We start from the raw sequence: 12,875 nt of genomic DNA, 5'->3' as shown, positions 1-12,875 counted from the left end.
CTTATTGGTATCATTTGATATTTATTCAAAATTTATTCACTTTGAACTGAATTCGGGGTTTTTTTTGTTCTCCTCTAGAGTGTTGTCCCAGATCTAAGTTACACCGTTCGTTCACCCATGTTGGATAAGTGGGAAGGAATTAAGCAGCTGAAATCAGCCCTTTGGGCTTTGGTTAGTAACAAGGATATCTATCTGTATATAAGAATTTTTTCATGTAAAAGATTAAGTCTGCATCATTTCCAAAACTAAGGGAAGAAGTAGATACGTTTTAGGGAGATAAGCCAGTATGAGAGAGAATGTGGAATAGTTGCATTAGGATTGTTTTAGAGGCAAATGTAGGAGTTGTGAAACTGAGTACGAGAGAGCAGCTAACCCTGATGGGATGGGAGGTGATGAGCATTTCTGTCACTCATTGGTATAATGTACCTTCACACCTTCAGAAATGAATCCAGTGCAATTTGAGAACAGGGCTAAGATGAATACTAATTTAATGGGCCTCAGCCATATGTGTTAAGTAGGGTTATAAAGCATCTGTTAGTAGTCACATATAAGAAATACTGGGGGGACTGGCTAAAACTTTTATGAATCTTAATAAGGTTATAATAAAACTGTAGCTAAGGAACTTTTCGCCTTTATAATGTATTAGGAGGTTTATTAGCCCTGCCATGGGAGACATAAGCAGCTACTATATTTGATGGTAAATAATTTCATTCCAGGGCAATATTGGATCATCAAATTGGGGTCTTAATTTGCTTCAAGAAGAGAATGTGATTCCTGATATAATGGCCCTTGCACAGCATTGTGAAGTTCTGTCCATTAGGGGGTATGTATATTTACTTTTAAAAATAAAATCTGTTTTTTTCTGAGAGTCCTAGTCCAGATTTCTTCTTCTGCCACTTACACTGGATCTTATTTAGTAAACATTATCACTGATAAAGTTTGGGGGATTTTTCAGAGTTACTTAAAAAAGTTTGCTAGTTTATTTGCAGTAAGTGTCATAGAAAATTGTATTGGGTGTAATCTATTTTTGGTTTTCTGAACAAGTAGTTTAAAATATTTAGTTCTTAAATTACTACTACTACTATGAATTTTTACTCTGGCATTTTTAGAAGTCTTATAATTTGGCTAAATTTGGATGAATTTTCAGCAGAAAGTATAAATAATATCAGCCCAGCCTGTCTAATTTTGAGGCCCTGCTCCAGAGAATGCAGAATATGGTCTCAATAACATGATTCTTCCTTTACAGCTTTTATTGTACATAGCTTTGTGGTTTCACTTGAAACCTGAAGTTGCGCTGAGGTGGATATTCAATGGGGTGGCAACTGCAAAGGGGTCTAATCGGGCATGGGACTGGTGCCACAAAACTGCACTGTGCTGTCCTCACCTTCTGCAGTGGAACCTGCTGCTCTGAGGCATCTGAGCTCATCTTTGTTGCAGAGGGGTTAGGTATCTGGCAGCTGCTGCGTGGAGAAGTCAGGGCAGAGACTTGCAGCTCACAGCAACAGCCCATTCAGAAACTCCAGCCTGAGCTGGCAGAAGGTTGCTGACTCCTGGCATGCAGTTCTTCAGACTGAAGTGTTCTATTCTTACAAAGTTATGAGCAGTTGGAAGTCAGGCTGCTAATATGTAAAGTCTGAAAAATATTAGCTACTGATAATGCTACTTTTTCAGGTTATAATATTATGTTACTTGTTAGACACTTGGCTACTTTTTGTTTAGTTATGAACCATAAAACTTACAGGATGTAAAAACTGCCCTAACATGTCTGTAAGAATTTTAGTATTAGTCTTTTTCTGCTTACTTAAAAAAAAAAAAATCCTATGTTAATATTGCAGTAGTAAAGTTTTTGTAGTTATCCTTCTGACACTTTATTTGATTGGTTGTTTCCCATTATTCAAGATTATGCTTATTTCAGGTTAGTTTTTATTGCTAGTTTTTTTGTAGAAAAGCTATAATCTGATGTCTACTGGATTATTTTGAAACTTTGATTTCTCATAAATAAGTTTGATTAAACTGGATGCTGTTGTTGGTTTTTGTTAAATGCAGAACCTGCCTCTATGTGCTTGGCCTCATAGCCAAAACTAAACAAGGTTGTGACATTTTAAAGCATCACAACTGGGATGCAGTGAGACACAGTCGTAGACAACCTTGGCCAGTAGTCCCTGATGACTTGGAGCAGCTCTGCAATGAACTCTCTTCTATACCCAGCACTCTTAGCTTGAACTCTGAGTCCACCAGTTCTAGGCATAACAGTGAAAGTGAATCTGCACCCTCAAGTAAGTACAACTATTATTCACTGTGTTGTGGGAAGCACCTCTTTACATGCTTGCAAAGGATGTTTAGAAAATGCATATACACTTGGTGTAAATTATATAGATGTACCACAGTTCAGGTTTGTGAAGTTTTGTGGGAATTTAAATCAAGACATATACGGCTAAATGTTCTATAGTTGCATATCGTTCAATAGCCCTAAAGAATGCATCATCAATTGTAGCAGTGTTAATTGGAGGTCAGTCTGAGATTAATACTTAGTAGAGTAGTACAACTGCGTCTTTAAAACAGTGAAATCTTCAACATGTTACAAGATTCCTAAAAAGCCAGGGAACTGGCAAACTAAGTTTTGAATGATGTATTTCAGTTGAGCCCAGAAACAGAATAATACAAGTAACTAAAGGAGCTGCAGTACAGACTTTTCTTCCTAAATTGAGTACTTGTGCCGACAGTGGATTCATACAGGCATAATATTTCTACTGGGAGAATCACCACTTCCCTAGTAGAAGAACTACAAGTATACAAATGTTCATTCGGTTTCTCCTGGAGGCAACATGCCCCCTATGGGAGAAGGAACTTCCAAGTGTCAATCTGGAAGATCTTCCTTGTGAGACAAATTCTCACAAGAATGAACACTTGTATGCACCCCTCCCTGTCTGGTATGGGAGGAGAGGGAGGGGATGGAAACAGAACAGTTGGGCAATGTTCCCCACCTCTTCTCCAGACCAGGATTACCTGGTTTGGGAAACAGGCTGGGGCTTTTGCTCTGCTACTTCCCTCCGTTATTAGATTATTCCAGGAGGGCAGTGTTGCAGAGCAGGCACTGCTGCTCCCCACCTCTTCACCAAACCAGGGACTGTCAGGTGGGTGTCAGATCAGCAGTGGTGGAACCAAAAACTGGGCTCAGAGACTATCCAAAAGTCTGGTTCCTGGCCCCTCTCACTTCCCCTTGCTGCCCCCACTACCTAGTTTGGGTGGTCTGGGGAAACATGGAGAGGCTTTCCCACTGCTTCATTCCATCCCACCCCAAACTGGAGGAATAGAGCAACCACTGTTTCCCATTCCTTTCCTAAACAGTGATCACCCCGGTCTTCAGAAAGCACCCCTATTAGAAGGGGTGGTACAGGGTGTGAAAGCCTGTATGCTTTGTCTCCAGAAACATTTATAGCAGTGGAAGTTTCTCAGTTTTCTCTCTAGAAATAAATGCGTGTTCATGACCAATCTCTCCTATAATTGTTACTTACTTTTTTGGGAGAGGAGAAATGGGGAAGGAATTACATATTGATAGGAAAAAGAACATTTTAGAAAATATAGTAAGCCATTATAAATTTATAAATGAGAAATAATTTCTGTTATATTAATATATTCGTAGGATACATAATAATAGTATTGTGTGTATTATTGATTATGTGAATATTGTTAATAATAGTGATGATGATAATATTTAGATTTGTATTCCTCTACCAAGGAAAGCTCAAAATGGCTTTCAATAACAAACAACCCCAATAAATGTAAAACTCCACCTCACCCACTCCTCATCTCTGTCACCTGTGAGAGAAAACCTTCCTGCTTAAACTTTGCTTCCCATTTGCTTCTAGATGCATAAAAAAAACTCTTCCCATTTCTTCCCTCCTTTACCTTCCTACTCCCAGTCCCTTGCCTCACACTCTTCCAGTGTCTCTCCCAATGTACAACACAGAGATAATTTTACTAGCACAAAGTGACAACATAATTATTAACTCATTCTTAGCAATAGAAGGCAGAAACTCCTTATTTGTATTGACTGGCATATTGTGACAATTTACAGTAACGTTTAGAGATAGGGATTAATATATACCCACAGATGTCTTTTGATCCTTAAATTGCTGAAATCCACTATAGACAAAGAAAATTATTAAGTTTATGATAGGTATTATTTTCTAATTATATAATTACTAAGAACACACAAGATGAACATATGTTGGGTGACTGTAAAAGTTAAATTCAGTGTGTAGCGTCTCCCTATAGAGAAAATACGTCTTTAAATCATTGCTAGTGCAGGTTTTGTTTTGTTCTGCAAAGACTAAAGGCCAACATTTCTAAGGCAGGTGGCTATGTAGTGTACAGCATGTGCAAGACTCACTTGTGCAAGCAGTCTAGGCACTCTTATTTGAAAAGATCATGCTTACTATGTGAGAGAGTGAATTCATTGTAAAGGTGAAATTAAAGCTGTCTGGGGGAAATTTTGTTAATACAGGTTACAAAGAAAAATGCAGTTTCAGGTTGTTCTCATGTTTATTTATTAGCATTTACCACATCAGAGTTAAATTGCCAGCTTTTCCATGTAACAAATGTAAGACTCGGAGGGAGGGTAATTGTTTTCTAAAACAACAGATGTTAATTTTAAAATGACATCGTATACATAATGCTCCATGTCTGCTTGTATGCATTTATTTTAGAATTATGAATTGCATGGTCCACCTAGGTGATATTTCAATAATTTTTCTTTTTTTTTTTTTTTGCAATTTCTGTGGGTTTTTGTTTTTGTTTTTTTGTTGTTGTTTTTTTAGATATATTAGCCTTCAGCAATGATAATCCTTCTTGAATTTCAGGTATGTTCATCATGGAGGATGACCGGTTTGGCAGTACTTCCACTAGCACATTTTTTCTAGACATTACAGAGGATGCAGAACAAACTTTTTATGACAAACCTGGACCTTTAAAGGATAACAGTCGTAGTCCTTTTCCCTTTTTTGCATCGAGCAAGTTTGTGAAGAACCGCATCTTAAATTCACTTACCCTGCCTAATAAAAAACACAGAAGTAGCAGTGATCCCAAAGTGTGCAAGCTGGCATCTTCTGACGGTAAATCAGGCTTGAGAAGAAACCGTACAGTAACAGAACCTTCTAGCAGCATGGACTTCACTTCTGGGGATGTTTTCAGAGTTCCTAAAATCCAGACTTCACGCTTAGAAACATCTTTTGCTGGGAGCAAGCACATGGAAGATGCAGGTAGTACCCCAAGTATTGGAGAAAATGATCTGAAGCTTCCAAAAGGTCTTGGAAATGAAAATCATAGGGAAAACGCAAGCAGAGAGAGACTAATAGGAGATGGTTCTACACAAACACACTTTAAGAGTCGTAGCTTAAGTTTTAATACAGATACCACAACAAGTGGCATAAGCTCAATGAGCTCAAGTCCTTCCAGGGAGACTGTGGGTGTGGACACTACAAATGTAGACACTGACTATGGAAGTTTGAGTACTGTGGTAAGTACAAAAACAGTTAAAACAAGTCACTGTTCAACACCACAGTCTAACCACCTGCCTCTTTCAAAATCAAACTCTGTATCCCTGGTACCACCAGGATTTTCTCACACCCTTCCTCGAAGAGCTCAGTCCCTTAAAGCTCCTTCCCTTGCTACAATAAAAAGTCTTGCTGACTATAACTTTAGCTACACAAGTTCTCGAGATGCCTTTGGCTATGCCACACTGAAACGCTTACAGCAACAGAGGATGCACCCCTCGCTGTCCCATTCAGAAGCCCTAGCATCTCCAGCAAAGGATGTGCTATTCACTGACACTATTACCATGAAGTCTGGCAGCTTGGATTCTCGGCTAACCCCAAGCAGGTAAGAAGCCTCAATAGCTTATTCCTTCATGAGTTTAGTAGCAAAGTATAGATTTCCAATAAAGGCAGATGATTAGTGCCTAGGGATCCCAGTTTTCCTTGAAAACAGTACAGCTGTTAGAGAAATAACACATCAATCAAAAATGTTAATTTCCTAATTGTCATTACAGGAGCCTACATCAACCATCCTAAGTTCTCTGTATTGGCTAGAACAGTCGCAGGATAAAACAGTCTCTTCTTGTATGCATGTTTTCCATTTTAGCTTTTTTATTACTTTAATATTACCACAATTGAATTTGTGCTGATTAGTTTGAACATTGTGTCTAGCAATATCTAGTGAGACCAGACCAAGTGTTCTCTGTTCATTTCTATCTCTATGTCCTACTGAGATTTTAGAACATGGATTGGGAGTACTACCTTTATCCATCCTAATTGTGTAAAGCCCGTGGGAGGATAAATCTTGTGTGAAATCCTGATGCCATTATCAATGAGATTTTGCCATTGACTTCAGTGGGCCTAGGATTTCATGCACAGGGGTCATTTCTAGATGCTGTCCATGGCTTCTCCTTTATCACTGAAAATGTTAGGTCTTTTCAAACACTGATTAGATGACTTATGAGATACCTGGCAAGTGACATTGACAGTTTTGCTAGTTAGGAAGCCAAAATGTCAGCTGCAAAAAAAAAAAAAAATCCTAGCGCACCCCAACTTTCATTTTTGATACTTTTTTGTGCTTTTTCTTTCATGTCAATCTTAGCTAGTAGATATCTAATTGAAAGGGGGAAAGGATTTATTTTCTTTTGATTTGTCCCACTCTAAGTATCCTAGCTGATGTGAAGGAAGGGTGAGAGGTGTGCTTGTTCTTTAGAGTCCTGCAGATGCTGCACACCAGTGGGCTAGACATTTTGCTGCTTTTGCTGTCCTTTTTGAGTTCACCATGAAAACTGCTTGCCTCATTGCTTTCCCAAAAAGTATGAAAGTGACATACTTGATCATTTAAGTATTCTGAGTAGGAACCAGGAAAAATCAGTCATGTTCCTTTACTCTCATTCTGTTTGCCACACTAAAAGTAGGTATGAGAGATGTCTTCTTAATAACTCAATAAAATGGTATGGTTTTAACTGTTATTCACATTCAGTGTCAGTTTCATAACAAAAACTAGGATTTTTTTTATTGAAATCGTAGGTTATATGGAAGTCAGAGTTCATATTTTTGCCAGCAACAGTAAACTTGTTTGTCAGGGGCCAAGTGGATTGTCTAATATCAAAACTTCTAAAAATGTTCTAAAGTAACTATACTAACAAACATGAAGTCACAATTTGAGGATCCAATATGTTACCACCTACTAAGGTTTACAGCCAAGCACCAATAGAAAAAACGGGATTTGGGATATGTCTAGAATTATCTCCTTGGTGATCCTGATATCATTCATCACATGCAGAAGAAACCGTGTGCAGTTGCTTTTTGGAGCATGCCTAGGGATAGTCTCAGGATCTGTTTTGGTACTGTCACTTCAACACCATTCTGACAACTGCACGCTTTTTTTCAGCATACAGTACATGCAGTGTAAACTGGGGAGAAAAAGAAACATTTTTATGGGCTTCTTGGACAGCTTTGAAATGTTAGAATAGTTTTTGTAGAAGGATTAGTGGGAAGGAGGAAGGATGAGTGATAGTCAAAGGTACAGATTCAATTTTGTATATGGATGTCAACACTGCATGTAAGAAGAAAAAAGCATATGTATTTGTTTGCTTATATATGGAGCACACTTCATATTTTGTGCATACAAAATTACAAAAAGTATGGCTCAAAATGGCTTATTTTATATATGCAACAAAAGGGAATTTTGATGCAAGTATCTGTGTTGGGGGGGTGTACACACGCGCTCACACACAAGGGTTGTGCAAAACAGCACCCTTCTGTTTTGACAGGACAGTGTTTCATTTAGTTTCAAAGCCACTGTTTCATTTTGTTTGGTCAAACCTCTTTCGATGCTGTTTCAATGTTTTGTCCATAGGCTATAATGGGGAAGCACAAAACTGCGTATAACTTTAGTCATTTCTTACCTGATTCGGATGAAACTTGCAGGGATAGTAGCCCCTTCTGAGGATCAATCACTGGCCAGCTATACACAGTCAATATGAGAGTGGTCCTTCCCTCCTCTTCTGCCTCCCTCTCCTTACCTTCTGTTTTCCAGCAGGCAAGCCCAGCTTGAGCTTCAAAACTTGAAACGTTTTGAAACTTTCTAAATGTTTTGACTGCCCTCATTTTATTTCAAGGCTGTTTTGAAGCCCTTTGTTTCATTTCAATTTTGAAATGAAACAGCCGGTGAAATTTTGCACAGCCCTAATATGTATGTGTGTGTATATGCATGTATATAGATTGGAAGGAATATACATGTGCATATTTTTTATTCTAATATTCCTTCCAATCTATATACATACATACACACATACGTGTATAGTCTTGCATGTTCTTTCACTCCTTTGGGGGATTTTCTGTATGAAAACATTTTATAACATAATGGTAGATTCATTTGTGTCAACTTCATCACATTACATTATATTATTATATAGATAAATTTGATCCACCCTCTCCTAACAAATGTGGAAATAAAGATTGTAGAGGGTATTCTTAATTACTGTACTGGCATAATTAATTGAGAACATTATGGTTTAGCTGCCTGCCTTTTTCACCCTGTTTCAGAACAATTATTTTCCATGTAATTATACTGTGATATCACTTACAGCTAAATTACTCTCCTCTGTTGTACTGCAGTAGTAAAATTGAAGGTAATTTAATATTCTGCCACATTGAGTTATTCAAGACCAATCTTTCTATAAGGCTAGAAACCAATAGCATAAAAATCTAACTGCTGTGAAGAGACTGTCGGTCTTCACAGTGGTCTTCTGTAATTCTTTGTCTGGTCACAAATTCAGACCTTTTGAGGACCCAGCAGCTTCCATTAACTTGCATGAAAACTTCTGGCTGCTTTTTTACTTTAAATAAATCAGCCTGATTTTCTTAATAGCTCAAACATGAATTTAGGAAATTAAATTTGTCACAGTTTTATTAATCATGTTTTTATGATTGAGTACAGTCATATATTCATAAAATTTAACTTGAATTCTGCTCAAATGTCCAAAATTTTAATTAACATTCTGATTACTTACCATCTTTCCAGATTATCATCAGAACCTATACCTCTTGCTACAAAGCAGTTTTTCTGAAAATCTCATCATTGTTTACCTACACTGTCATTATCTCTATCAGGTGTACCTTGAAAAAAATGCTTATAAATAGAAATCAGTATTAGTTCTGAACTCTACTGCTGTAAATGGAGGTAATAATGGCAAATAGTCTCTTAAAATATTATAACTGTTTAGTCCCTGTTCAGTCATTGCAGAAGTAGTTGTTGAAGAGTAAGTACATAGGATGAATTTTAATTCTGGATTCTTCACTACTTGTTGGTATGAACATTTTTAAAAATAAATACTATTGTGGGTCTGTCCAACTCTGTATTCACGTTTTTCCTTTAAACAATATTATGTGGAGTAATACACTGGCAAACATGAACAATTCCTTTTAGTCTCGGACTGAATCTGAATACACAAGCACAAAAGAACTGAAGCAGTGGAGCAGAGGAAACCATACTTTTGGCATTTCCTGACTTTTCTGTAGCTTAACTTTATAACCTTAATTTTCCTTTAACCTAGAGTGTAGTTTCCAACGTTTGAGGAAGAAGGATTTTGTGGTATATTGGTACTTGCATGGGTCAGAATACTAGGAACGGTGTGATCCATTCTGCCGCTTTGCCATTGGAGGTAGTGCAGTAACTGATAGTAGTGCAGATTGTTGTCCTCTTTTGGACCAACACTAAAGGGGCATAAAACTGTGGGAGGCCAAAACCCAAGGTTTCCATTTAGTTTTGTTTCCTTTCTGTCTGAACTGATTGTGTTTCAATCTGATCTCTCTTGTCCCCTCATCCATCCCCAGGACTTCTCATTCTGTCTCAATGTGCTCCCCTATTCTCCTAGACCCTTCTCCCACTCTTGTCCAGTCTGTGCCAATTCTCCCTCTGCATGCTGACATCTGCTTTGTTTCTTTTCTCTGCTCTCAATCTAATGATTCTTATTTCTAGTCCCTCACCCAGACAGTCCCATATTCTTCCCTCCTCTCCAACCCTTTATCTGAATTTTCCCCTCTGTCCCAAGGAGCCACATAAAAAGAAGTGAAGAACCATTCTAGATGCTTTTGCATTCAGATTGGGCAGTGTTCTTCCATGCTGCCTTGAGCCTAGCCTAGTAAGGTCATGTTGATCACAACAGTAGTAGTTTCCCTGCTCTTGAGTCCTAGTGCCCGCACCTAGACCTGACATAGTACATAGCAGCCACCGCAAAAGCAAGGGAGAGTCTTGCTCAACCTCAGGTCTAAGCAAGCCCAGCTTGGATGGAAATATTTGCAAATTTAGGTACTAACATCTGAGCCGTTTCTACCAAGAACATGTGAACTGTAATTTTTCAGACTTTTAACTTAGACAAATTTGGGGTCCATTTTCACGTAGGCTAATATCCTTCGTTATACAAGACTTCCTTCTGACAGTTATCAAATCCCTTTTCAAGCACACTGGGGAACTGAAGATTTTTTAAAAATTGAATATTATGAAGATGCGTTTCTCCTTTGCCTCATTCTCAGAAACAGCTGAATGGTTTTGCCTGAAGTGTTCTAATCTGGGCTCAACCTAATACATGATCAGCCTGAGGCAGATATTTGAGATGAAGAAATGGAATCTCAAATGGTTAAAATTTGGCAAGTTTATAAAATAAAAACAGGGTTCTGAAATGGGAAGTGTTGGACAGCCTTAACATAGAGCACTGTCAGCTCTTCTTGTTTGTAAGATGCAGAAATGCATGATTGTCAGTTTCGTCTTTTTTTCCCTTCTGTCTTATAGGTTCATGAAAGCTTTAAGTTATGCTTCGCTAGATAAAGAAGATTTATTGAGTCCTATTAACCAAAACACACTGCAGCGTTCCTCTTCTGTTCGTTCCATGGTATCTAATGCTACGTATGGTAGCTCTGATGATTACATTGGGCTTGCGCTCCCAGTGGATATCAATGAAATATTTCAGGTATGTACATGGCAGTCATTTACATGCGTTAGAATAAAAATGAAGATGCATCTTCAGATTGTGTAATGGCAAAACTTCACCATCAGATTCAGTATTCTAGTAGCCTTTTTTAAATTCTCATCTAAATCAGTTTGGAGATCTACAGTTTGGAGATGCACCAAATAGGATACTAAAATTTCTAATAGTCTTAATTTCTGAGGCACTATACTTTATTTGTTTTTTTAGAAAAGCTGTGATGAGCATTTTAGAAGGGTGCTCCTTCATGTAAATGAACCTTCCTTAAGCAAAGAATAGTAAATTCAAACTAGAAAGCCTGTGCCTTAAGTTGGTGTAACTCGCATATATATGTGCTGTTATTTTGTGCTCCAGAGCAATAGAACTTTCAGCTGACAGTGGTATTTTGTACTAAAATTGGCATAATCTTATGAGCATTTTCTCATTTCCTGCATCTTTTCCTCCCCCAAAATCCTTCTCTTACTTCCAGTTTACTTCCTTCACGAAATAACTTGCAACATCTTCCTTCTCGTACTTCACTATCTTCTCTATTGCCTCTTTCTGTTGCCTCAGTTTTCTGTCCTCTGATCCTTTGTAGGTCCTCTGCTACCTGTCTTTCTTGTGCTCCATGGGAATTCTTTCATTGGCCTGTAATAGATGAAGAGCTGCTTTCAGGTCCTTATGCTAGCTCTACTGATAGCCTATCACTTCCTCCTCTTACCAGTGACTGTTTCTAGGCCTTCCTCAGGAAATGCTATCTAAAGAATTTTCCTTATTGACACCACCACCACCACCACCAAAGAGAAGTCATCAGGCCCTATTCTTTGACTGCACCTGCTTCCTGGGTGTGTTTATTCTCTTACAGCTTCCTATCACTTTACTACTGGATGATTTCCAAACCCACCTCTGTACATTCCAACTTGCATCCCACCCCCTGAAAACTATACAAAGTATGCATGCATGTCAAGCTGCCAGCTCAAAATGAACATAAAGAACTCTACCCCTACCCAATCTTCTTTGTTTCTACTAGGAGTTGCATGGTGGGGCCCTAATCCCAAGTGGGGCTTCTAAGTGCTAATATAAGTAATGAATCATGGATATTCAAAATTGCATCATTGTAACAGAAACTTTGTCATCTGACTCATTACTCTTCTGTCCAGCATTTGGCATCTAAATCAGTTGTTTGTATCTGTAATCTTTACATTTTAACTTATTTCTAAATTCTCTGTATCAAATTCAGACTCCCCTTATTTTTCCTCTAAGGCTCTAGATACTGTTTGTGATTAGTTCTTTCTTTGTTTCCGAGCCTGCATTCTCCAATTGCATTCGCCAATTCTCCTACCTATTCATAGTGGTGCATAGAATATCACTTGTGAGCCTCAAACACAGGTAGCTTCATTCCTCCTTCAACTCCCTACTCATGATTCATTGACTAACTTTGCTATATAGATCTTGCTCTAATACCTATTATTCTAACAATGTTTGGTCCATCAGACCTGTTAAATAACAGTAATAACAAACTAAAACCATTGCACAGTAAAGACAAAGGGAACTGACAAGATATAACTGCACAAAATGTTTCTGACAAGTTTTTTGTTTGGTTTGTTTTATTGCTATAATCCTCATGCCCTTAATTCCTTTTATTATCACCCACCATTTATTTTACTTTTATTTACAATTCAAGCAGAAGCAGTATGGGGAAGCGGGGCTTGGGCCTGCCTTACCTGTGTAAGTGAGCCCACAAAGGTGCAGCACTCCCAGCTGGGGGTGGGCTCAGAGCGGGCAGGGGTGGAGCGGGCTCAGCTGTGTGAGGCGAGTGGCCGTGCTGAGAGGCAGAGCTACACAGAGGCTGAGGCAAATTTTCAGTGTCTGT

At 38.3% G+C, this 12,875-nt stretch overlaps 1 protein-coding gene across 1 annotated transcript in view; it reads left to right on the top strand.

Annotated features, from left to right (window-relative positions):
- The window catches only part of RICTOR (RPTOR independent companion of MTOR complex 2), a 154,082-nt gene that overhangs the window by 126,867 nt on the left and 14,340 nt on the right, over positions 1 to 12,875 (top strand). The window contains exons 28-32 of the mRNA XM_019531985.1: positions 79 to 171; positions 717 to 823; positions 2,047 to 2,276; positions 4,863 to 5,880; positions 10,831 to 11,008. Of these exons, the coding sequence (XP_019387530.1) occupies positions 79 to 171; positions 717 to 823; positions 2,047 to 2,276; positions 4,863 to 5,880; positions 10,831 to 11,008 (1,626 nt within the window). The remainder of the gene's footprint in view (positions 1 to 78; positions 172 to 716; positions 824 to 2,046; positions 2,277 to 4,862; positions 5,881 to 10,830; positions 11,009 to 12,875) is intronic.

The sequence above is a fragment of the Crocodylus porosus genome, unplaced genomic scaffold (genome assembly GCF_001723895.1).
Source record: "Crocodylus porosus isolate Cpor-Errol unplaced genomic scaffold, CroPor_comp1, whole genome shotgun sequence".
Lineage (NCBI taxonomy): Eukaryota > Metazoa > Chordata > Crocodylia > Crocodylidae > Crocodylus > Crocodylus porosus.
The sequence above is the reverse complement of the archived record's forward strand: the minus strand, read 5'-3'. Positions and strand labels throughout refer to the sequence as shown.